General features: G+C 38.0%; 1 protein-coding gene across 4 annotated transcripts in view; it reads right to left on the reverse strand.

Moving 5' to 3' along the window:
- PRKACA (protein kinase cAMP-activated catalytic subunit alpha) overlaps positions 1-24145 on the reverse strand; it is a 77387-nt gene extending 53242 nt beyond the window's left edge. The window contains exon 1 of one of the 4 annotated variants that reach the window (XM_087709720.1): positions 23962-24145. In XM_087709720.1, the coding sequence (XP_087565846.1) occupies positions 23962-24007 (46 nt within the window). In that variant the 5' untranslated portion in view covers positions 24008-24145. Of the gene's footprint in view, positions 1-5072; positions 5878-6449; positions 6581-6641; positions 6815-23961 lie in introns of those variants that run through there. The other 3 variants (XM_087709721.1, XM_087709722.1, XM_014061060.2) reach the window with 3 other exon arrangements.
- Positions 24146-27581: the final 3436 nt, after the last annotated feature.

Raw genomic sequence — 27581 nt, forward strand, 5'->3', positions numbered from 1 at the left:
TCTCTTTGCTCTCCTATTTCCAAGCAAATGCATTTTTATTTAGACTAGACTTTATCAACATTTGTCTTTTTATTGCTCTATCTGTTTTATCCTCTGATTTTCTTTTTACTAATTTTCATATATTTTTCTATTGTAATTTTATATACTTGTCATTTTCATTTCATTGCTAGTTATCTTAAGTTTGTATACAGAATACAAAATGGGAATAAAAGGTATGAAAGTACATCAAAAACATTTCGGAACCAGTAGAACATAGTTTCCAAAATCTGCAAGTGCCATCGCACACCGTTCAGAGGCTACTACATGAGGAAAAATTATGCATTGTAAAGATTACTTGGAGGTTGGCAATACTTCCAATATAATTTACTGGATTCCCTGCATTGATTGCCTGTGACTATGTAGGACAGGCGCGGAGGAAGCTAACTACCAGGCTGCAAGAACACAAATGAGCAATCAGATGAGGAGACCTGAACTCACTGAACAAAGACTTATATTCAATGCTGCAGCTACTAAGATTGTTGGACAAGCAGATACAAAAACAGCCAGGGAAGAAACAGTCAACAGGAGTGCTGAATTATCATGTTTATCAAATACCGAGGAGGCAAGGGCTTGGAAGAAGGAGGAAACAGCCAATGACTTAATAGCCAGTCATCACCCCCCTCCCCAATTAACAACTAAAAAGCCACACACAACCAGGCATCATATAAATACAACACAGAGTAGCCCAAAGCACATACTGTACTAGAGAGATGTTCCTTGAGGATGGGCTCCAGCATGAATTTGAAAGCTTGGAAGACTAAACCTCTGGTACCAGTGACCGAACAAGATTGGATCCTGCAACATTATCCTAGGATACGTATATTTGCCTTCATTTGTAATAAAAATATATATTTGGGGAGTGTAAAAAAACCATACTGCACCAAAACACTGATGTACAATAAGCCTTTGCAAAGGCAAAGATAGACTGGTCATCCAATTAGTAACAAAGGGGCTAATCAAACCTATGGTTCAATGAGAAAAGGTTCTAGGAAATAAAGGACTTAGAAAAGATTTGAATTGCTTACCCATGTCTCCTAATGCTGCCAATCATGAATTTCAATTCTCAGAACTCCTATTCAACTATTCTTCACCCATCTAGAAGTTGCCAAGATTGGGAAACAATACTAGCTTAAACATTGGAACATAAATTATATTACACGTTAATGAGGAAACAGATCATACTTCACCATGATAACTTTTCATAAGTGTTGTTAGTTGTTTCGTGCAACTTTTTCATAATTTTAAACTTCAATTTTAAACTTCAGTTTTGAAGGAAGTCTATCTAAAAATCCTTAATAACCAAGATAATATCAGCTTGGATATCATGCATTTCACATCTGCATTGTATAACTCACATAAAGAGGCTCTGCTGAGACTTAAGGTGATGTGGAGAAACAAAAAAATGGCCCAGCTAATGCTAGTTTGCAATGACCAATGAAAGAAGTCATTTTTATTTGGTATCAGAAATTCAGCTACTCTTTAAATGTATGTTCTGACCCTATAGAAGAGATGCTTACAACTCTCATATAATCTTCTTAAAAGATTGTGGAATATACAGTTCTCATTTAACATCCATTTGTTCAGTGATAGCGCCAAACAAGGGGATACTTACAATACTTTCTTATAGTTGTGGCCAGCACTTTCTCCTGTGGTCACATGATTGCTATTTATAACATTCAGTGCTGGCTTCCAGTAGGTAAAGTCAATGGGGAAGCTGGCAGGAGGTTGCAAATGGTAATCATGTGCCCGCAGGAAGCTGTGACCATGTGGTATTCATCTAACAATGGCAACTGGATGGCCAGAACTGCCACTATAAGTCAGTGCCATCACATCATGTCATGCCTTATGACTTTGTCTCTTAGCAACATAGTTCTCGGTTCCAATTACTGTACAGGGCTACCTGTACAATCTTATTCTCTTTTCCATAGTAACTGACTATTAGGTAGATGACAAATTGTTTATTGTTGTTTAGCCTTTAACTGTCTTAAATCACAAGAAAATATTACTTGAGGCATTGTCTCCCACAATTATATCTACCCATCTCATTACATCTGGCAGGAAAGGCATATTCTGCTTCTCATTTATTAGGCCAGAGGTCCCCAGTCCATGGACTGGTACCGGGCCGGGCATGCCAGAAACTGGGTTACAAAAATAAGCGAAGCCCATCCACAGGATACAGGCAGGATGCAAAACTACGCCCCCTCCGGTTCCTGGAAAAACCTCCACCGAACCACTCCCTGGTGCACAAAAGTTTGGGGGCTGCTGTTTTTCTATGGGGCCCAGGAAGAAAAAAAAAATTCTGTCATGATACCCACCTTTGGAACATCAACCCAATGGAAGTTTGGATTGGACCCAACCTTGCTGGCTTTTTGTTACGTCTTAAAGACATGATTACATTAAAAGTATAGCACACCCTGCACTAGTTAAATTGAGTGTTGGCCGTTTTGTTTTCTACCCAGGCTGTCAATTATGTGCATATTGTTTTGATTGATATATGCCTTTATGGTGTTTTAACTGTTGTTTACATATCCAGGAATGCATAAGAGATGGGCAGCCATACAAATTAATCAAATAATAAATACATTTGAAGCTAGATTTCTAGAATGCAAGATGTGCCAACAAATAAAGAAAACTTTTTTCAAGCTCACTGATTGAATGGACATCTGAAAAACCAACATAAAATTTCCACAAGGCTTATTAGAACTAATCAGATATAGTATCACATTTTTCTCAAGAGAGTTTAATAGACTCAGTTGAGGGAACATACAGTGAATTTAAGAACAAAGGGGAAAACAAAGTATCATACTTCTAAACTGCCTAATAGTTAAACATCAATGAAATTGTACAACAATTTGTCAAGATGTAGCCATATAAATGAGCAACGAAGATAAAAATTATCTCAGAAGGCACACAGAAATCACTTTTTAAATTCATATCCCTAGATTCAATATCTTATTCCTGGATCTTTTGTCACATATGACCTCCTCCCATTCTGAACCTGCTATTCATGTACAACAGGCTCAAATGCAGGAAGGGGGAGATACCAACATCAAAAGATTAAAGGATCAAGACATCTGGCATCAGATGTTCTACAAGCTTTATTTTAAACTAGGTGACAATAAAAAAAACCTTATTATGACTATTTTGTTTAAACATATTTGAGCATCAAAGTTTGCATTCACTCCTTCCTACTTAAATGAGTCAATGAATAAAGCATAGGCATTGGAACGCCTTCTACCTACTACTATCCCATCATCTGATATAGGCTACTCTAGGAATCAAGACTGAGCCAATGAAACAAATGAAGTACAATTTCAAACAAAATTAAATAAAAATTGTAACTTAAGTCACGGATGACAAGGGAAACAATAAGAACACTATCAAAACTATGTCTCTATGGTGTTTTATCTGCCTTGAACCGAAATTGCTATATCAAAAAATCAGAATACTCAGATTGAAACACAATGAAGAGCTTACATGGCAGGTGAGGCCAAAGATTACCGTATTTTTCGAAATATAAGATGCACCTTTCTCCCCCTAAAAGAGGGTGAAATTTTGGGGACGTCTTATACACTAAATGTAGCCCCACCCTTTGGCTTCTGCCTCCCAGCAATTTATCTCCTTGTAGCAAACGGGAAATGGGACTTGCGGAGGCTGCAATAGGCTATAGCAATCCCTGCAGCCTGAAACAGCTGATGATCGGGAGAGCGCTTAAACCGAAAGTGAAACTTGCTGTTTGCTCCAGGTGACAAATTGCTGGGAGGCAGAAGCAGATTTTTTTTTTCTTGTGCTAATCAGGCTGTTTGCTGTAAGAAGATGTCAATAACTATAAATGCCTATAGAATGTTCAAATTATTAGACTTATTTTTTAAAAGACTGCTTTAGTATTGCTCTAGACAGCTTAACAAAATGAAAACGCTTTTTAAAATAAATGCTTGATCTGAAGAGGCTCAATGATACTGCATCTTCTTTTAAATAGCAGAGAGTAACTATACTTCCAGGAAGCACATCAATTTTAACAGCATCTATACAAGTATAGTCTGAAATGTAACACCACAAACAGTGTATATTGTCTGCACTGTTTGCTGTTTGTGGCAAGGAGGCAAATTGCTGGGAGGCAGAAGCAGATTTTTTCCTTGTTTTCCTCCCCAAAAGCTACGTGTGTCTTATACTTCAGAGCATCTTATACTCTGAAAAATATGGTAGTTATCAAGGTGGGAATTAATGCTTGAGATATTAGAGTAAAAATAATTTGCTACTTTTTGCTACTTAAAAATGGTTTGTTTGCCAAGCAGAAACAAGCATTATTCTCAGATACATATTAACACAAGCCAGAGGCCATTATAGAATAGCTAAATCGTTGACTGGGAGCAAGTGGAAGTAGAAGTACAAAAATCAAATATACTTTTTCACCCATATGCCCATTCTCCAAAGCATTCATATGTCAGAGAACAGTTATGTTAGAAAACAGTATATGAAACGGAGTTCCATCTTTGTTTTCTTGTCATAGCAATGCATAAGCAGTTTATCACCTCTGCATGAAAACATGTATTTGGGGGCCTGTCTTCCATTTTCTATGTGGCAAGTTATATATTTATCTGAATCGCATTTTCATATTCCATGCAGATTACACATAGAATATTGAATCAATAACAGTTAGTAACTGGATGGCCAAATTTGAGCAAATAAATTCTGTGAATTTTAGAATAAAATGCTACACAACAATAAGCTCTAGTGTTATTAAATAACCTACCTACCCTTAACAACTGGGTAATTTGATATAGAGAATGAGGTGGTTCTGTATTTAAAAGCCAGAATGGCCTCCACAGTAGTGGTATCCATTTTTATGGGCTAGGCTGGGAGAGATCAGAGGCCTGTTTTAATGTTCTGCTCCACACTCAGGCATTAATATCTCCACGTGTCATTATTAAAGAGCAGCAACACCTCTAAAGCTTCATTTGAGTAGCAGAGCTGTTGGAAACTCTGCATCAATTCCCACTCCCTTGGAAATCATGCTCAGTTTGTCAACTCACTTTGCTTATTCCAGGCAGTAGTATGCTCTGATTCAAAGACAGCCTCTCCAGAGCTTGGTGCTCCTGCATCATTCCATGGCCCCCAGTAAAAGATCCGCCCTGCAAGATTCTCCAGTTTCTGTAGCGCTGACATTTTACTCCCGTTGTTCTTGTTGGAGTCTTGACTATTTATTTCAGCTCCATAGCTCATGTTTCTCTTAATTTTAGCAGTAATTCTTTTGTCATTCCCAGTCTGCTCTCAGAGCAAACACAATCAGGCAGCTCAGTCAGGATTTAGGAGAGCGCTCTCTTTGATCATTGCTATTTACCCACTGGTAGAGGCAAGCAGGGTGTTTTTCCTGTCCCAAAATGTGAAGTGAAGGCTAAAGGAAGCAACTGGAGAGCAGACACACTTCCAGCAAAGCTCTTTACATTCCCCCTCAGCTGACTGATACAGACATTTGGCTTGAACTGATTGCTCTCAACTTCTAACCAGGACAGAATTTCCAAAAAAACCCACCTCCCTGGACAAAAGAACTCATGTCAGTTCAGCAACAGCTACATAGCTCTCCAGGGCAATCATCCATAAACATGCCAGATTTTCCCAACCCCCCACTATACCCACAAAGGCTCCACGATAGTCCATTCCATATTGGAAGCTTGATCAGTTATACAGCTGGTTAGAGGGAAAGCGGCAGACAGATTTGATTAATACAGAAAGAGGGAGGTCTGCCAGATCGAGGGTAGCAAAGGCCATGCAATAAGGCTTAAAATAGCTCAGAGATTCTTTGTATCTCATTTGCTCTCAGAGTTGAAGGCAGGGCAAATAAGGATCTCATCAGGTAGGGAAGTCCTATTTAAAAAATATATATATACATTAATTCTTTAACAGGAACTAGTTTCACAGAGGTATTTAAATAATAATAGCAACCCCAAATAAAGAACTGGTTTAGTAGATGGGACAAAACCTGGTGCAGCCCATAAAATACAAGTTCAAATTAAGAGACTGCCCAAGGTCATATTTCTTTGGGCGCGCTACATTCTAGAGATGGAAATTTCTTTCTCTAAATGCTAAATTTAAATGTAAACAGCTTAACTGCAGTAGTGCTAACCACAACTTTTGGAATATCTAAGCAATTCCAAAGAACTTACAAGGAATTAAATAGAAGCATGACTCTCTAATGTATGTATGTATCTCTAATCCAGAATATGCCAAACTACTAATCAAATATACGCCACTATCCTACTTTTGAAATCAATCTGCTGCTTTGATCATATCCCCAAGCTTTAAAAATCATGCTTAAATAAAGTCATCCATAAAAGAGAAAAATGGGTGGGAGAGGGAGAGAAAAAAGAAAAGGTATAAGGCAGGTGTCCCTTTCTAAAAAAACTGCTTACCAATAAGATTCAGATTAAAGATGATAATTAAATATGACAGTAGAAATCTGAAGACCAAACTGATTAAAGGGCCAGGAAGAAGTCATTACTTTAGCCCTCTGAAGTTACGTAAGATATAACTGACCAGCCGACCAAACAAATATATCCACAGAAAAAGTTGGGTCCAAAACTGGAAACTGAATTCAGAGTCACCTTCCCATGTATTTTGAGGACTGCTGGGTTTAGAATCCATATTATCACCTCCAGATTACAGAGAGTTAACACAGTTGATCCAGATTCAGGCTGCAAGATCAGTTCTTCCAATATTGGACAGCCCCATCATCTCCAACCCAGAATTAGTTTGTCATTAAAAAAACTGCATGGCAAGGCTGCACTTCTTGACAAGGATATCATGCAGAATGGCAGAGTAGTTTTGCTCTACTACTGTTTCAGAAAAAAAAACCCAAAGGAACAGCCTTGAAGCAAGAAGTGGCTGGGCATGATGCCAACTTTGTTCAAAGAATTTAAAGGAACAGACACCCAATTTCAGATCTTTACAAACAGACTTAGTTTACAACTGCAAGAGGAAATTTTATACAGTACATCCCAATCATTTTACTATAGGGAATAGGCAAACTGCAGAACACAAGTCTCCCCAGCAATATCTACACAGCCATAGGCCAAATTACAGATCATACTAACAAATTCTGACAGGAGATAGACAGTTGCAAAATTTTGTTTATGGACTAGTGATTAGAGTAACCAAGTAAGATGATCAAAGAACATGACATGGCTAGAAAATACTTTAAAGTTATATGTGCTAGCAAGAAATCTTTGTGGCTTGTTTCAACATTGACAGAGATATAAAAATTTCAAAATATTAATATCAATTAGATTATATGATAATAAAGTATGTTGATAAAATTATTATAGATAACTGCAAAACAAATTTAAGATACATGCAGTCAAGTATGTAAAATAAGGAAACAACCAATTCCTTTCTTAGAATTTGATGTACATGCAGGAAGATGTATGTGTATTTATTCACCTGTGGATAAACTACAGAAGATACATATTTCTTAGCTGAAAGAATTAGAAATCTTAATTGGTTGCATTGAAACAAATGGATTCTCACTTCCAAAAAAAGGGTTAAAATTGTACAGGTGATGTTTCATTAGTTTTTTTTAAAAAAATCTGTATATTCTTGGAGGTAAACCTTTGGTGGATTCAGCACAAAAGCTCAAAGTATTTTTCTAATGATCATGCTGGAATGAATATATTGAGCTAGAACAGCAGAAAGCAAAGGTTGTATAAGTCAAGAAGTGGGACACAAGTAGGACAAACAGAATAATAATCCTTGAAAAGCTTTGCTTTCTCAGCAAGTCTCTGATTTCCCATGCTTCTAGAGGATTATTTTATCACTCCAGCAATGGACATGCAAATTAGCAGGAATTTACCTAGAGAAAGGTTACTTAAACTGGAATAACTATAATCAGTTTGGGAGGAAATAAAAAATATCCCTTTCCTATACTGTTACCAAGTATTGGTAAATGCAATCTCTAAACTTAGGCTCTCCCACAAAACTCCTATGAGGAAGAGGATTATGCCAAATATTTTTTAATTTAGTAAAACTGTTGAAGAACACCACTAATTACTAATTAAGAACATAGTGTTACTTTCATATATTCTGATGAGATAAATATGGATATTATAAAATATAAAGTTTAAATAACTAATTGTACAAATTAGTTAACTACTTAAAATTATGCCCTAATGCCTTGATGGTGAACTTATGGCACATATGGGCACACGAGCTGCTGCCCCAGGTCAGCTCCACTGTGTATCCATGCGCCCCTCCCGCTGATCAACTGATTTTTGGGCCTCTGCCACGCAGGGCACATGCGGGAGATGTGTGTGCATATACCGTGTGTGTGTGTCACAGGTGCCTGTGCAGGGGACAGAGGAGAGTGTGTATGTGTGTGTGTGGGGTTGCAGCGCCTCCCATGCCCCGTTTTTTGTCCCAGGAGGCTTCAGGGAGGCCTGCTAGGCCCCAAACGGGTCGCATGATTGTTGCACACGCATGCACAGGAGCACTGGTGGGAGCAGGGGCATGCACACATTGCATAATGGATATGGGCAAACATGCTATCGCGCACAGGTGTTGTCATGTGTGCGCACTTTTGGCATGCCACACAACGACAAAAAGGTCATCACTGCCCTAATGTATACAAAATTCATCTTCAACTGTACAGCAGGACTTTTTCTACAGATGGTACAGAAATTATAGTTGGAATTCTGCAAGAGAGTAAAAATATCCATTAAATGAATCTTAATGAATCTCAATACTGATTTTAAGAACAAAATACCTGCTACTGCTACTAAACAGAAATTTCGAAATTTCATAGGAATTAATTCAGTTGGTAAAATGTTATCAGAAAAGAGTCAGTTCTACATCAACTAAATTACAGGACTTTAACCCTATAGAACCATTTACCTTATCTGTTGCTTTCTAGATTTCCAAGTTTAAACACCCATAATTTCTCAATCTCTACAATCATGCATGGTAGGAAGCTGTGGAAATTTATGACTGTAAAATTTATGTGCTGTAAAAACTCTTCATATACCATAAAGATGAGATTAACCTATCTAGAAACATGGCATCCCAATGCACAATTACTATATTTCAAAATAAAAAAGTCATCTTCAACATTTTTCTCATTGATGTAAATCTTCTAATTCAACTAATAATCAATGCAACATTTTAATTATGTAAACTGGGTAAGACAGTTCCTCCAAATTTTGTTTTTTCTTTAAAACAAAACAACGATCTAGCAGAAAATGGCAAAAACAATTCTAAGAATTAATATGGTTAGAGATTTGGAGCCTCTATGTACCGTAGAAGTTACAAGTGTAACATTGAAAAACATTATCAGAAAATAAATTAATAAGATGGGCCAGACATTATAAATCACCATCATTAGGAGAAACAGAATAAATCATAAACATTAAATAAAAATCAAATAAAACACTAGCATTAAATTACATTAAAAACGGCAGGGAAAGACATGTATTTACAAAGCCTTGCTGAGAGAAGACCTAACCAATATTTTCCTTTCATTTATTTAAGCATAATAGTAATTAGTATGACATAAATTGATACAACAACTACAAAGAATTATCTCATTGAAACTTTGCTGTTGGCTTCATCAGTGAAATGTGATGAAATATGCAAACAGGATACATTTGAAAGACCATCCATCTTCCATATGAGTAATCATGTGTACCATTAACTGCAGAGGTGGCAAAATCAGCCACTTGTTTTTATATTTCATGCATGACAAAACTAAGTTTAAGAAAATATTTTTTTTCAAAAAAAATAAGAAACTATCTTTTGAATTTGTTTCCTGTGTAAGATTGAGATTGTCTTGGCAACGTTTCAGCGAGGTTTTGGTAAAAACCCAGCCTGAAGATGGCGAGTTAGACCTCGCTGAAACTAGCAAATTAATTAACAAGTAATACAGTATTGCTTTAAATCAGGGATTTGGTGAAAACACATGGAACTCCAATTCTAAACCAAGGCTTTAAACATTTTTTAAGAATATCTAAAACAGATAACAAAGTTAAGAAGGAATACTTATCCTGAAACTTTTTAGAAATACTTATCCAAAGCATACATTTGCAATATCAAGTGATGCAGTGATTCAATATAAAAGGAACCTGATCTGAAAATTTGGAGGTCGGGGTGCTTTGTCTTCAATTGTTTAAATCTTGATTTTTTTAATGTCACTAGTGTACTGGTATTAAGGGTAAACTAGCTTCAAATGATAATGAGAAGCATATTCAATACTAGTCAGAACACCACAAACCAACACTGTTTATGGCACCTGGTTTACTGATATGCATTCCATTAAGGATGTGTTGTTCTGTAAGAAGTAGCATACTGTAGTTTATCTGCTTTTCTATGAATATTTGGAATCATTATTATAAGTTAGAACATACTGCACCTAACCATTATTGTTGCTTACCTGCAAACCCAAGTAATAAATTTTGCATAGTTAATTCAGATTTGCAAATACATCAACAAACAGCTGTAGCAAGGTATATAGTTTCCTGGAATAGGTCTGCAAAGTGTTTAGAACTTGTCAGAATCTAAACAAACTATTTACAGCATAAGGCAGAACAGCTCACAATAATTAAAATACATTTACACTTAATATATTACAATAATTTGCAACATAAGAAATCAGAAAATGTATGTTTTGCTTTTGTGGTATGTTTCTGTATGTTGTATCTTTTCTCCTTATGATTCTGAAGTATAGGAAGCAGCAGGAAACTATTATTTTTGCTGACTGATGAGGGAGGGTACAATTTCAAGCTGGACTAATCCAATTAGTCATCCCACAGTCAATGCCCACATAGCTCTGTCAAGTTTACATATTAAACAAAACCATTATTTGTTCTTAAAAGTAAAATTCAGTGTGCCAGGCTGCAATGCTAACCAATAGCTTACTTCCTGAATTTTCTGTTCCTTGTTTGCACTTCACCTTTTTTTTTTCTAAGAATATACTTGTAAGGTTACATGTTGGCCCTCACAGTCATGTCAATTTATTTACTTTTCTCAGCATGAATATTTTCTAATTTATTAGCAAATTTGACATCTTTGGTATGAACACTGCCACTAACTGTAAAAGTCTGAAGTCACTCAGTATTTCAATGCTTCTACTGTGCCAATGACTGATGCTGAAAAATATGTTATTTATATACTGGCAGAGGGAATAATCATGAATTTTCTCTCTATCTCCAATAACTATGTTAAGATTAAGCAAAAATAAATATATGCTTGTCTCAATAAAAGATGGAAGAAAAGAGGGTGAAGAGAGTTTAGGACTGGAAAAACAATCTTCAATAGAATAGCATGTTTGGAAATAATATATAATACCTCCCTCTAGTGGCTGGACCATACAGAACAAGACCAAAGTATAGTACAGTTTGTAACTACAGAAAGAGCAACATATCATCCTACAAACTTTTAAATACACCAAATGTTTTTCATCAAAGATGTTGGATCAAGACTTGGGGGGAACACAGTTTGTATTTAATAGTGTTCTGGATTAATAAGTTTAATTATAGTTACTAATTAATTACCAGTTTTTAATATAGGTTATAGTATGCAATATAGTGTTATATACAGATCAGATAATGTAGTGAAAGGATTATTTCACTCTTTCCATCTATTTAAGTGGACCCAGAGACTGTTGGAAATTATGTGAAAATCAATATGAAGATTACATTTATATTTATTTCCTTGTTAAGATTTGCTCAAGGTTCCGTATGTAGTACTTATTTCTACAACAATCCCATGAAGCTGGGTTCTCAGTCTCTATACATTGAGAGGGAATAACTAGCCGAAAACCACTCAGTGAATTTCTATGACTAAGGATGGATTTAAATCTAGGTCTCCCCAGTTGTAGCCTAATGCATTGACCATTTACACCATATTGCCTCCCCAATCTTCTATTTCAGTGCTGCCCAACATTTTTGGCACTATGGAAGAACATTTTTCCATGGACTGGGGGGGGGAGGGGGAGAGGATTTTTGGCTTCACTTGCTTGCCTGCCATTCACCTCCAGCTGTGTGACCCGGTCCCTAACAGGTCATAAACTGATTCCAATCCATGCTCCAGGGGTTGTATTCTATATGAATACAGAAGTACATAAATTCTTCAACTGTTTAACATTCTGCAATACTTCCTCATATATTTGTATTTATTCTAGCATTATATTGACAATTACAAGGTAACATAAATATACTAAACAGTTTAAAAATCCACGTCTGTTATGCCTCATATAATAAATGTTCCTAAATTAATTTATGACCTTAAGTTAAACAAGGTATTTTCTGTGGACCTTGGTGCCGGAAATCTTGCCTGTGTAGTATGTGTTGCATAATATATATATCCATATATACACTAAAAATAATCTGCACTATACTGTATCAGTATAGAGAAAAAAAGTCAAGAGTTGTATAAGGCAGCTTCAACTCTTCTGGAAATCATATATATCTTTTCATTTATTTCATCTGCTTTCTAAGTATGCTGGGTAGCTGAGGGGGGAGTGGGAGAGAGCTGTTTGTTTTGAACTCACATGAAAATATATTGAACAGAGATGATCCACAATAAAGGAAGCACTTCCCAAAAACTCACTGAAAGATAAAACATTTGTTTTAGGAAAGTAGCACCTTTTTTCCTCTTTGAATTGTTATTATCTTAATGCCATTGCTTCTTTAATTATGTAATTTCTGTTTCAGTTTGCTAATACTGTAATTACAAACTACTCCTTTTTCCAGAGAAATTGGATTTAATATCACATATTTCTGAATAAAACCAAAATTTCACAGTCTATTCCTTGACTGCAATATTTTTGCAATCACAATTGAACTGCTCCTGCATTCCATGTTCAAATCTGAACATCATTAATTCCTGGTTTGTAGAAAGGAAATTCCCTCATTAAAATTCAAATGTATGTGTGCGTACACAAACACACTTACTTAGGTACATCACAAATAAAAATATTTAGATTTTAACAATATATTTCAGAAAGATTACTATTAAAATTATTTAATCCAGAGAATGGTAGATGCAGAGAAAGTAGATCACTTCTATGGATAGATATCTGATATCTTGCAGCAGCTCTGAAAATTTATAATCTCAAGGTGTTTAACTACTTGAACAAAATATCTTCCCCTTCAGATTTCTGAAATAAAAAAGTGCAGATGACACAGATAACCAAATTGGTTTTTCACATGGAAGGATAATTCAGCATTCCAGGTTGACCTCTAGACTCATACTACTTTAATATTAAGTCTTTTACACTAATTTTAGCTAGTGAATTTCAGGGTTACTAAAAAACAAAGGCGATCCACATGAAAATGAAGTCTGGGCCTAATGAAGTCTCCAGATCCATTAGCATTTGCCTCCCAATCATCTGTACTGATACACTAAAAAAGTAGGATTAAGATTTTGAATTCCTATGTTTGCTGTGCTCCGCTTTCAGGAAGAATACCCAGAGAACAATTCACTGCTGTTAAGTTTTAGCTCCTTAAGAGGTTGTTGCAAAACAGTTAACATCCCATATCTTCATTAAAGAACATAAAGCTGAATTAGCATAATTTCCAACCTAGCACAAGAGCGAGTCCATAGAGGCCAACGGGATAGGAAAGAATAAGAGGACAAGAGATAGTAAGCTGAACTGAGTGGCACTGTATAAATCAAGAGGCCTACCTTTTTTAAAAAACAAAAACCACCAGGCTGTAGAAACCAGAAGGCAGCCAGTTCCCCAAAACCATTCTTCACCTTCCTAAATTCCTTTGCTGGGCCCAGATTAGATCCACCTCATGGTAATGTGGAAATTTCCAATCAAACCTCCCTCCCAGGACATTATGATCACAATTAGCCATTACTAGATAATGCTAAGATACACTTCCTTTGGCCTCCTCACAAACCTCAGGCCTACCCTCACATGACCAGGCAACCTGTTACTCCTCCTCACCTCCAGCATCCATCTTGCCAGCCTGGAATGTGGCTTCTCTGCACTTGGCTACGGCTCCCCAGAAGGGTCAATCCACGCTAACTGCTTGCTGGGACTGTTAAGAAGCAACTTCAGGAGCAAGAAGGGAAGCACACACACTCACACCCACACTCACACAGGGAGGGAGGAAAAAAGAGAGGGAGGGAGGGAGGGAGAGAAAAAAGAGAGGGAGGGAGGGACCGTTTCCTCCTGAGACCATATTTGTTCGCTTTATCACATACCTCTAAGAAATCTAAGCTAAAAAACACAGACTTCTAGCTCTCTCTCATCTCTGTAGATTTAGAAAGGTGTGACCCAAATGGGCAACTCATCATACATGCCTACATTTACAGATTTTTTCCGTTTGGATGAGAAAACGGGATGGATTTCTTCATAATTAGTGGCACCTGTAATTGCCTAGCATTTACACAATGGTATTTAATTTGGCCAGCTAAAGCTAGGGTTTCCAACCCCTGGTCCGTGGACTGGCACTGGGTCACAGCATGCCAGAAACCGGGCCGTGCAAACAAGCTAAGTCTCATCTGCAGGATGCAAGCAGCATGCGAAATCACGCCCCCTCTGGTCCGCGGAAAAACTTCTCTTCAGAACCAGTCCCTGGTGCCCAAAAGGTTGGGAGCCACTGACATAAAAGACCGATTATAGCAATGTTTTTCAGTAGTGCCAGGCATTTCAACTGCCAAGAGAACAAATGCGCTGACTTAGGGAAACCTGATTCAAATTTTCATGAAGATATATAAGCTAGATATAAGTCACATAATTATTGTAAAGATTCATGGCAGCTATAGTGGAAGGACCATGCACTAGGTCTTTAGTGCTTGAAGAAAAGGAGAAAGAGATGGCTTCAGTTAGCTTTGATAAGCATTAGTTACCCAAATCAACTCTCAAATGTATTTGGATTCATTGCCAGTTTTTACCTCAGCCCAAATGTTTTTCACCTCTGATTTCAAAACCATAAACTTGTCTCATGGTTTTTGAAAATGTATTACCTTCAGCATGTGAACTCACACTTCTGAGTTTGCTTAAAGAAGTCATGTTAATGGTTTCATTGTTTATTGTGAAGTTGCGACTTCTTTGGGACAAAATTTGGAAGTTCTCTAATGAACTCTCAAGTTATTTGTTTAGAATCTTCATTCTTACATGTTTGAATTGGCATTGGAATACCCAAAGGTTGCATTCTCTTTATTCTTAGTATTCTGATTTTGCATTTTGTCAATATATACATTCCTTTTAAAGCCAAACAAACCATAAGACACCTGAATATTGTCTCAATGATGCTGCTAACAGCAGCATTCATTTTCATCTTGAATACAATGATCCCATTATAAAGCTGATATTTCATGCTTTAATCAGCATGTTAGCTGAATTTGATAAATAAAACAAATTCATTCACGCCCTCATCACCTCAAGACTCGACTACTGTAATGCGCTCTACATGGGGCTGCCCCTGAAAAGTGTTCGGACACTACAACTGGTCCAGAACGTAGCCGCGCGAGTGATACTGGGTGTACCAAGATACACCCACGTTACACCTATCCTCTGTGAGCTGCACTGGCTTCCTATTGGTCTCCAAACGCAATTCAAGGTGCTGGTCATTACCTTTAAAGCCCTACATGGATTAGGACCTCGATACCTGCGAGACCGCCTGCTGCCGCATACCTCCCAACGGCTGATAAGATCGCACAGGGTGGGCCTTCTTCAGGTACATTAGCCAGGCAATGTCGGAGGGCCTTCTCTGTAGCCGCTCTGACCCTATGGAACGAACTTCCCCCTGAGATCCGGACCCTTCCCACTCTCATGGTCTTCCGAAAGGCTATTAAAACCTGGCTATTCCGGCAGGCCTGGGGGTTGACCTCATGACTGAGGTCCGGTCCCGACCAGAGTGGGTGCATGATGTAGTTTTAATCTATTCTCTCTGTTCTTTTTTAATCTCTTTATATTTTTTAAGATTTGTTTTCTGTAAGCCGCCCGGAGTCCTCCGGGATTGGGAGGCCTATAAATCTATTAAATCAAATCAAATCAAATCAAATCAAATCACCAGCTGTGTTTTTTGTATTTGACACTTTTTCCACAAAGTGGCATATACTTTATTGTCCACCATTTTATTTGTGCAATCATCATGTGAAATGAGTATTGAGATTACAAACTGTCCTAACATGGGAGGTGAACTCCACAGCTCTGAAGTCCTATTGTAACACTAATAATACTGGCTCTGGTTTCCTCATATTTTAAGGAAATATTCCTTATCCCACATAAAAGACCATAAGTGGCTAACAGAAGACTATTTCTGTGTTTTCTTCTGGCAAAACTTTCCACAAATATACAACTATTTAATCATCCTTTTATAAATGAAGGTAGCATTTGATCTAATCCACATGTGATCAGAACATTTCCCTCTCCTTTTAATACAGGGCCATTTTAATCCTGCATGTCTAGAAGTTTGAAAAAGATGGGCACTCAATACATTTCATTGAGATATTTCCTATCATAATTTAATAATTATGGTGAAAGGAATTAAGGCCCTATCTGAGTCTATGCAAAGCAACATTTGTCACACAGAGAGACACTCTGCAAGTAGCAGCCTGCTCTTGAGCTGCCTGTTTTGGAAAAGAAGGAAAAAGTGATGCTAAACCTATTGGTGAAAAGACTAAATTGTATTCATAAATGTTTGATTCCAAAATGTTAGTTACCAGGAAATACATAAAATTAATCTCAGTATTGTCTTAATTCTATACCACGGTTAATGAAATTATGCTGTATATCTCTCTGTTCAAAAAAATGTGTGGTTTCTATTTTAGTGTTACATTTATTTGAAATAAAGTTTAACACTTTCAAATTTACTTTTAATAGCATATTGAAATTGCTGAGAATATTGCAATGATTTAATATTAAATGAGCATCTTCCCTATTCAGGTTTTTCTTCTTTTTGGGTAATTATAGGAGTAGTATCTTGAATTTTCTATTATATACAATGTCTTAAAATTTTACATTTTAGCAATATTTGGAGAGCAAGAACTTTTCACAATTAAGCACTTCACAATAGGAATGTGAAAATGTTGATGTAAGCTACTTTGACAACATCTACATACCTTTGGAAAGTGAAATCTAAGTATTATTTGAGAAGAGGAACATGGAACTTCTAGTAAAAGCACCCAGCTTAGTCAACTAGTAATAAGACAGGAGGGAGAATCGAAAAGAGAATTTTCTCTTTATACTACAAAAGGTCTGGCAGCAAGGAGAAAAATATGAATATGGTTTCAATCTTTTCCTATCAATTTGCACCTAGCATAACCAGTAATAGACTGAAAAGAGGCCTCTGAAAAAGAGAAATGAGCACTATTTTATTTTCACAGAATCATCCTGGAGGATGATGTAGAATGAAACATTGGGCTTTCCTAAAACTTTCAAATATTTTCCTTACCAAGAATTTGAACCTGGATCTCCACTGTGTCACAGGTAAATAGTATCATAGCTAGTTAGTATCAAATAAAAAGCTGGGTTGATGAAAAACAGAAGGCAGTATTTGCTCTGTCCTGCAATCTTCTTTCTGGTACATATGAACCTATTCAGGAAACAGTTAAAAATATGTGGCATATTTGCAGCATAGCACAAAATAACATTGTGAGGAAAAACAGAAAGAGAATGTTAGAAAGAGATGCACTTACTTTCTTTAAGATATTGGTGCCTCTACTGCCCAGGCTCACTATGCTACGAGAGCACTAAGATCCATCAAATAGACTGAACATAAAGACTAATAACCCAAGAATATAAAGACTAGCAACCCATCCTTTAAATTTAAAATCAAATTTTTACCCTGCAGGTTGTAAAGTCATGTTTAAAATCTGATCTCAGAAGTTTAAAGTCTGCTGAAGCTATAAAAAGTATAAGCATATAGTAAATTTTACTGCACTACCAACAGACTTATGAAAACTACATAAAATGAATGGCAATTAAATTTGCATAATTTGTAAGCACTGTGAAATATGATTACATGCAACAAATATAGATTATCTTTCAGTAATACTGGGTATGGGAAGAATTTACAATATGCATAAATCAATCACAAACAATTCTTTCAAGCTGCATTTATTATTTACTTAGGGCATATGTGATTATTAAGATAATCACATATGCCCTAAAGTTTAAATGGTGCCAAACCTTAAGGAATCCTTCCCTAAGGAATATTTGATTGCAACACTCTTGGTCTTCAGATGGCAAATTAAAAGCTCTCTTGGGTACATCACTAATGGTTAGATCAGTGGTCCCCAACCTTTTTATCGCCGCGGACCAGTCAGCCTTTGATAATTTTACCATGGCCCGCTGAGCGCGTGCAGGGGTGGGGGGGCGTTGTTCGCGACGACACATTGATTGTTTATATATCAGATTGTTTTGATTAAACAACTTTTATTTTATTGTATTTAAACATGCCTTACAAAATAAAATACAATTACATAAATATAAAGTGCAAGGCTACGCTACTAGCGCTGTCTACGCTAGCCCTACGTAGCTGCGCAGGCGCTCTTAAGTTTTTTTCAGGAATCGGCCAGCGCTGAAGCGCTGAAAAGGAATGAGAAGGGCGGCGCTGGACACAGGGGGGCGGTGGGCCGCTGGTGACGTCAGAGTGCCACCAGCGGTCCAGTAACACCCCTTGTGCCAGTTAGCCCTAATTTGCATACAGAAAGAAACTATGGCCCCCGGCCGCTGCAGCGATCATGGCCTTCGGCCGCTGCGTGGCCCGGTGCCAGGTACTCCACGGCCCGGCACCGGTCCGCGGACCGGGGGTTGGGGATCACTGGGTTAGATGATATAACTGCTAGGAAATGTGAATGTGAACTATAGTTTAATATTTATTACCTGTTCATTTAATTCAATAATATTGATATTTATTTTTAACACAATGTAGTAGGATTTAACTTCCTAAATCTATTCTACATTGAACTGCAACTCCCATGAGTCCTTGAGCGCATAACCAAAATTCATGCCAACTGGGAACAATCACAGTTGACTTCTAGTGAATTTGACAGATAACAGTGACTTGACATGCTAGCAATTTCATTTAAAAAGCTACTATCAACTCAATCATAAAATGCACATTTTTCTGACCAATATATTTTGTTGAAGAGATTCTCTGTGGTTGCTGTTTTACATTAGCAGGGAAAACTGCAGACATCTGGATGTTCCATTTAATTATAATAGTACTGAAACAATTTAAGCCCTGAAAAGCTTCAGGCACATCATCTATATTTAGCTGTTTAAAAGGCAAAAGATTATCAGTACAGATCCTCCCTGGATCAGATAGCACATCTGTAAGGAAGTTCTATGCAACAACGAAGAGTCTAATTCTTTTTTCTTTACTCAAATTTACTGAGAGCAGAATTGGATGTACTGAGTCAATGAAGGAGCCTACTTTGTACTGCTGCAAATTAAATCTAAATCCAGACTGATCAAGTATATAAGTATTTTCCTGCCTAGCTAATTCTTCCTACTTTGATTTTTAATTTTATACAAATAATGCTAAATTTTACATGCAATTAATAAACTATATTTTGTTTAGTTATACCTTGCCTTTTTTACTGCCCACATATCAGTTTGAAAGCATGCAAATGTGAATAAATAGCTACCACTTTGGTGGGAAGGTAACAGCATCAGGGAACTTCGGCTTATACTCATACTGGCCACATGACCATGGAAATGTCTTTGGATGAAGTTAGCTCTTTTGGCTAAGAAACAAGAGATGAGAACTGTCCCCTAGAATCAGACACAATTGGACAGGAGAAAACTTTACCTTTATCTTGCCTTTATTTTTCCAAATAACTCAAGGCAGTTAAAGTACCTATTGCTACTTCATCCTATTTTCCCCATTTGTACAACTAGCTATAAAAAACATACTCTTCTAATCCAAATTTTTTTCATCTGATCCACTGAATAGAGTTCTATAGCATAGCAACATATAGAACAGTGAGAGCAACCTAACTATATAAAGTTCCCAAGTGTGATTTGCTGTTTCTGGAGTCCAGTTTAATCACACTTAATGATTATAGTGCGGTTGCTTGCAATTTAAAACAGCAAACATGCAAAACAATATATGCTCTAAGCTACAGCTAACATATTAATATAATAACCTCTTTAAACTATCCCTGAATAAGTCCAAGAAAATAAACAAAGGTGGTTTTACATGTGCATGACATGTCTTCTGCCTTGTATATAATCATTTCCCCTATATTGGGCATTAACAATATTGCTTGGCATGTAATGTAGCTCCGAGCAAGCCAAAAGTTGTCGAATTATCATGCAGAAGTTTTGAAGCACTCATATTTTGCAAACTTCGTGTAATAACTTCCAAAGGAGGTTATGTTAAAAATGTACAGATTTGAATGCATAGATTAGGAAATGGTTATTACAATATGAAAACTAGAGGACATGTATTTTGTGTATACATAAACACACACACACACATATTCACACATACATACTAAATTAAAATACAATTAATCTAACAGGCATATAGGATTCAGTTACAATAACCCAAATATATTTTAAATTAAAATCATTTCCCTAATTAAAAAATTCTGCAACTGAGCACTGCAGTCACAATGGAAAAAATGTGATATGCTTTTTTCTTAAATACACAAAATAGTCGATCTATCCATATTCTATAATTCTACACATAAAATACTTTGTAAATCATTTTCGTATTAAAACATTTGAATCTAACATATTCAAATTCAGAACTGAGATATATATACTTTGCAAATTTAACTATAACTAAACATATCATTAAACTGTACAATTTATTTCTAATAGATTTGTTATTTTGCTCTGGCAACTTTGCTTGAGGTTAATAAGGGAAATATGAATCAGGATATTGATGTTTAGAAACTTTTAAAAAGAATTGAACTTGGTTTATGTCAGCTGAGTAGGGTAAAAACAAAATATTGTGCACATTCTGATTCCATAGTAATAAATAGGACAATTTTCTTAAAACAAGGATAGCACATGATATACTGGATTTGTGACCTATTATGTAGCTGCTCCTTGAACAAGGTTTGCTTCAGTCTCCGCACCATTAGGTAAATTGAGTAAGTTAGAAAGTTTATTCCTAGACAAAGCCAGATATCTGAACCCCACCCATAATTCTGGGAAGAATTCTGAGATGATATACTCAAGCAAACACTCAGTCAACACCTGTTTAGAAGTAGCAAGCAATAGGCAGGGCTAGCACTGCACTGCATAAAGAGATGTTCTTTAGTACTAGTTTATAAGCTCATTCACAAAGGTTCTGATCATCTTCTAATGTGAGGAGTGATGGGCTCTTCTATCATACATTCAAATTCATAGTTCCGATCAGTGGTGGTTGCAGACGGTACACCCTGGTATGGGCGTACCGGAGCCTGCCCGGAGCGCCAGATACCATTCCGGTACTCCGGAGGGCCCACCCGCCCGCACTCCTTACCGGTCTTCTAAGTCTTTGACGCTTCTGCGCATGAGGCGTACAGCGCCTGCGTGATGCCTTGCTGAGCAGCTGGAGCATCGCACAGGCTCGCAGATGTGGTACGATGCATGTGTGCGCTGCGAGCATATGCTGTGCAAGTCCATGTGGACGGCGGGCCCGTTCCAACCGTACTGGTTGGAACGGGGTCCGGAACCCACCACTGGTTCCGACTGATCTTCTAGAGCAGAGATCGGGAACCATGGCCCTTTTACGACTTGTGGACTTCAGCTCCCAGAATTCCTGAGCCAGCTGGCTCAGGAATTCTGGGAGTTGAAGTCCACAAGTCATAAAGGAGTCATCATTCCCCACCTCTGTTCTAGAGCAGAGTTCCCCAATCTTTCTGGATTTGCAGACCAGTGAGGAGGGAAAGGGATGGTTCCACATGAGTGGCTAACAAGTGTGCTTGTGTGCACAGCCCCATTTGCCCACTGCTTCCACAACCTGGTTCCAAATGGCTCATGGCCCAGTAATGGGCTACAGCCTGGGGGTTGGGGACCTTTGTTGAAGAGTACATAGACTTATGCAAAATTGCTTATTCTTTCTCTTGTTCTTTCCAGATACTTTAAATCAGGAATGTCCAACCTACAGCCATGAGCTGTATGCAGTCCAGGACAGTTGGCATTACAGTCCCACAAGATGATATAAAAAATGAAGTTTGTTATTTATATAAACTATATATTTCATATGCAACCAAATCCTCTTCACTCAATGCAGAGCAGGTAAGCTAAAAGGTTAAGACAATGCTTTAAATTAAACCTACTTTTAAGGATATCAATTTAGTAATTGTACAGAGAAGTGCCAGCTGTATTTATATTAAAGACATTTTATTATTAATCTAGTATGCTTCCAGATGAACAGTTCTTGGTGCTAACAGTCAAAAGGTATTCATCTGTTCATGCAGCATAGCAAGACACACTATGATGTATTAGGTTTGGGTTCAATGTGTTGTGTGAAGCAGCCAAGGTGATTTGTAAACTATACCTCATTATTTAAAATACTGTGAGAACATTAGCAGTGAGAATGCAAACAACTGTGGCTTATTCATATAATACAACTATGATTTAGCTGTTCTATCTTTCCTCCTTAAATGACATTTTCCAGTCAGAAAGGAGACAGGAAAACTGACAGAAAAAAAAATAAGATGAAAAGTTTAAAAAAAATGATTTTTAAACCTCTGTAAAATTCCATGATTGAAGAGATAATTATGCAATATAGGTTTCACCTGGAACATCCTGATAAAAATAAAAAGGCAAATTTGCATGCATGAAGAGCACGCATACCACTAGTTTCTTAAAATACAGATAAAAGAAGTCGATCAAAAGGAAAAGGGGGACAGAACAATTTTTTAAAAAAAGTCTTTGAGGTCTGGTCATCATCCAGTGAATATACATACTCTTGGCTAAAAGATTCTGTCTTCTGCTTCCAGTATAAAACTATGCCGAACTCTCTGCCTTCCATCTAGATATGCTACAAACATTGCTTGTTGTTGTTAATACTTCCATCTGAGGGCTATTTTCCTGCCTGCCTGCTCAATTTGCAAGTCCAGTTCTGCATCTTCCTTTAGGGGTGGGAGGAATACTTCCGTCTTTCTTTCCTGAATTAAGTAGCCTTCATTTGCGTTTTAACAGAGCCAGCTGTCTACAAACAGGAACCTCTCATACCTGCCTAGAAGCAACAGCAAAAAGTGTTAGCAAGAAGTATGCAGTGTATAATCCTGATCAGAAAAACTGAGCTAAGCAACGTGAATAAAACATTACACACAAATGTTTCTATACACATTTCACTTAGGGCAAGATAATTAACAAAGGATAGCAAAAAAAAAAAAAAAAAAAGCCGTTAAGAGTTTTAGGACCAAAGGAAACGGGCATCAGATTTCGGGAACGCATGATAAATAAATAAATAAATCGCATAGACTGGCTGTCCTTTCCAACAGAGCCAGACAAAGCATCCCGGGGAAGAGAAGGGTTTGCTTTGCGCCTAGAAGCTCAAGAGCGGCTCCATGTGGGAAAGCTGTTCTAGCTGAATCCCAAAGGAACTGAAAGGACCGGGAAGCCTAAAAACACAGAAGCCGGGCCGGGTAATTCCGGGAGGCCACGAATTAGATGCGAAGGAAGCGGCCAAATACCCTTGGAAGGGCTTCGGCAAAGGCCCTAAAGGGGTTCCGGTGGCAACTTGGGCTCTTCCCTCCTCGTCTGTTCTCCCGCAGCTGCCAGCCTGGGAGACCCCACCGTCACTCCCTACTTATCCGCACCCCCATAGTCTTCTCCGAGCCCGATTTCCCCAGAGAGAGAGGTCCGCTGTATCGGGAGCCCGCATCCTGCTTAGCAGATACTGCCGGACACGGACTAGTCCCCGACAGCCCTGGGGCCCGGCTTCCCCGGTGGCTCCTACCTCGCCCCAAACCGGCTTGCAGTAATCGCTATTCCACCCCCCCCCCCCCCAACATACACACACTCACCACTCTCAATCTCGCCGCCTTTCTTGGCCGTGGCCGCGTTGCCCATGGCCAGGCGGGGCCGGGCTTGGGCTGGGCCCACGGGGAGGGGGCGTTCTCCCCGCACAGACGGTCCAGGCTGCAGGAGGCTCCGGCTGGGCCCAGCCAGGCCCAATCCCCCCCTCCCCGGCAGACCCGGTGTTGCCTCCGCCCCCTCTCCCTCCTGGCAGCGGCAGCTGCGCAGGCACCGCCCCCACCTCGCATGCTATTGGCTACCTCACCTTCGCTCACTGGTCTCGTCGGCATGGCCCGAGCTGTTATTGGCCCTCAGATCGTGACCGGTTCCTCATATACGGTCGCCTCCTTCCTGCGCAAACGTGCCGGGTTGAAGCGCTTGCGTTTCTACGATTGGCTAAGTGACGGTGTAGAGAGCCGCCCATTCCCTGGAGAGCCGCTCGTTGGCTGGGCCGGGGAGAGATGAGGATCTCAGCTGAGCGCTCAGGCTCTCTAGATTCTCCGTGTTCCAAAGTATAAAGGGTGGAGCTCGAAGGGGTGGGGTGGGGGGGTTGGAATGTATTTTAGGAAGGCGCAGGAAGGGGGCGGAGCGTCCGCGCTCTAGATTCGGGACGCGTTCGGAAAGGAATATTGAGCAGAAATAAATGCAGAGATCCATTGTACTGCAGGGAAAAAGGGATTCACAGGGTGGTTTTTTTTGTTTGTTTGCTGCAAGCTCTTCTCGTGTCCTCAGTTGACCAGTGCAGTATGGTCATTTTTCAAATGGTCAAAGCGATCGGCGTCCGGAGTAAATTGATGTTCGGTTGAGCCATGTGCTTTAAACTCGCCTTGTACCTATTAACGGCTAGCACGCTTACTTCGTGCAGTTAAAGAGGACAGAGAAGAGATTTTCGGAACAATATTTGAAAGCCTATATCACATGTCCATCTAGGCTTGTTTACTCATCCAATCTTGTGCTTATCTACAAAACCGGTCGGTAGTCGGTCTCCTTCGCCATAGCGGAAGAACTATGTAGATCATGGGAGAGAAGGAGTTAAAGTAAATTCAGACATTTCTGCAGGATTACAGCATGTAAAAAAAAAATCTTGGTAAAGTGGGAGAACAGGATTCAGTGTTTATGTAAGGTGGCTTTCTTATGTATGTAATGCAATACGTAGATTTTGCAGCACACTTCTGGTTTTTGTTAGCATCTTATTTACCAGATGTAAAGATTATGGAGAGTTCTGGATTTCACATTTCTACTGATCTGTGCTTGATTGTTGTGAATTCTTTAACAGACAACTTGTATCATTGTCATTATAAAAACAAATGAATTGGTCAAAAATCTGTCTTGTGACAACTTAAACACTAATATATTTCATATTTATAATTGGATTTTTCTCATTGGCATCAAACTCCTCCAGTGTAGCTAAATGCAGACAGACTTGAGTAATAAACGGAAGTATTTATTTAAACAATACATAAAGTATAAAACTTCCAGATGTAATTTAGGTGGCTTTAAAAAGGAATTCGTTTAATGGAGAGAACGGTTGAAAGGCTGAGGCCTTCATAACCACCTAATTTCACACAGTACTTCCCATTTATCAGTAGAATACAGGTAGTCCTTGACTTAGGATCACAATTGAGCCCAAACTTAACAAATGAGACATTTGTTAAATGAATTTTGCCCCATTTTACGACCTTTCTCAAGTGTTGAAGTGAATCATGAAGTTAAGTTAGTGACATACCTTAATTGTTAAGTGAATCAGGCTTCCCCACTGACTGCTTGTCAGAAGATTACAAAAAGCGATCACATGACCCTGGGACATTAACTGTCTTAAATAATAACCAGCTGCCAAGCATCTGAATTCTGATCACATGACCTCAGGGACACTACAATGATTGTAAGTGAAAATCAGTCATAAGTCATTTTTATCAAAGCCAGTCTAACTTTGGTCACAAAATGAACTGTTGTAAGTCAAGGACTATCCGTAGGACTGTTACTTCTTGTTGACTCATTAGCTGTGGTGAAAATTAGCACAAGATCTTGTGGTCTTGTGAGGACCCATAAAAAGCTAATATTTCAACCAAAATTATAAATTTATGAAGTATTGTGCAAAACATATAAGGATCAGACAATATAATTTTGATTCTCTGGTGGTCCCAGGAGAAGCAGAAAGATGCCATAGACAGCTATAAACATTCCCTGGAAGTTAGTTGAAGCTAAAGATATGCAAGTGATTATAGAGCAAGAATAATGTATACATTTTATGGAAAATGCTTCCAAGTTCAAATATTTTTGTTGCATTCAGCTTGGTTTGTGTTATATCATGATTGATTTCTCCTCAGGTGTCATGTTTATTTCTGGAATGTTCTACAGAAGGTGGCCTTGTTTTTATTTGCCTCCTGCTTCTCTAAGAGAATGTCAGAAAGCAGCAGGACAAATCTATATTCACATGAAAAACTTGTGTTGCAATAATGCACGTATTTACTTAGGAGGGCCAGGGAGATTAGTTCAGTAGAACATACTGTATATGAAATCTGGTAAAACAGCTGCTTGAAGTTTATCACATTAGGTTCTTAGAATAGCTATGTAATATAATTCTTTTTTCCGTCAAAAATCTTACTTTGCTGCAAAGCTTTCTTGAGCAGCTTGTTTCCTTTATATATTATATTTCAGCATGTAAACTATTGTACAGTTACCTCTGCTTTTATTATTTACCTTACTTTGAATTTTAGGTTTTGATCTGTTTGGAGCATAGACCTGACTTTTCATAGTTTGTCTAGCATACAAATATGCTAATAAGACATTTCACTGCTGATCCTACAAAATTTTAGTTGGTAAACATACTCTTTGCTTTTATTTTTATACAGAGTTCTGACAAAGAATGGAACCTATAGGAAATGTGCAGTACCACTGATATGCCATACTATTCAGTGGGATTCAATCTTAGTTGTGGTGGTTCACAACTCAACTATAAAGGTACTAATGCTCTAGTATGTGCTATTTGATAATTCAAAGTATGTCCTAAATTTTTATGTTAATCTCTCAATATTAACAATTCAATAAAATTATTTCTAAAAATATAAGAAAAGGCAGATAAGACCAATGCTAGTTTATTCATATCCTGTGGATTGGAGTATAATGTGAATAGGAAGAATTCCCTGATGGATTTGATCTGAGAATTGGTTATTGCAATGACAGGGGAAAGAATATTGCATTTAATGCCATGCCACCCCCACTGATTAGGCTGGCTGATGATAATAAATATTAAATGGAACTCCCTGACCCACATCCCATCGCTTCCTCCCATCTGTTTCTTGTGCTCAGAAATAACCAACACTACATTACTGTGTGTAATAGTAAAAAGTATTTTGCTGCTATAGATTAGGTCTATTTATTTTTCTTTTTTTTTTAAAGGATGAATAAAAATTATTTAGATCTGTGCTTGCTGCTTAGGCCGTGTGTATCCAAAACACTTAGGGGATTTTGTCAAAGGCCTGTCATGCAGGGTCTCGGTTTCTGTGCAATAGGCCACATTTCTGCTGCTTGCCCCCAAATTCAATCCTTAGATGTATTACTAAAGCAGTAAGATGATTCAGGACTCCCAAGGAAGCATGACATGAATTGAAATGTACTTCGACTGCAC

This window comes from Thamnophis sirtalis, unplaced genomic scaffold, assembly GCF_051295495.1.
Source record: "Thamnophis sirtalis isolate CommonGarterSnake01/CBP01778 unplaced genomic scaffold, rThaSir2_p1.2 scaffold_3, whole genome shotgun sequence".
NCBI lineage: Eukaryota > Metazoa > Chordata > Lepidosauria > Squamata > Natricidae > Thamnophis > Thamnophis sirtalis.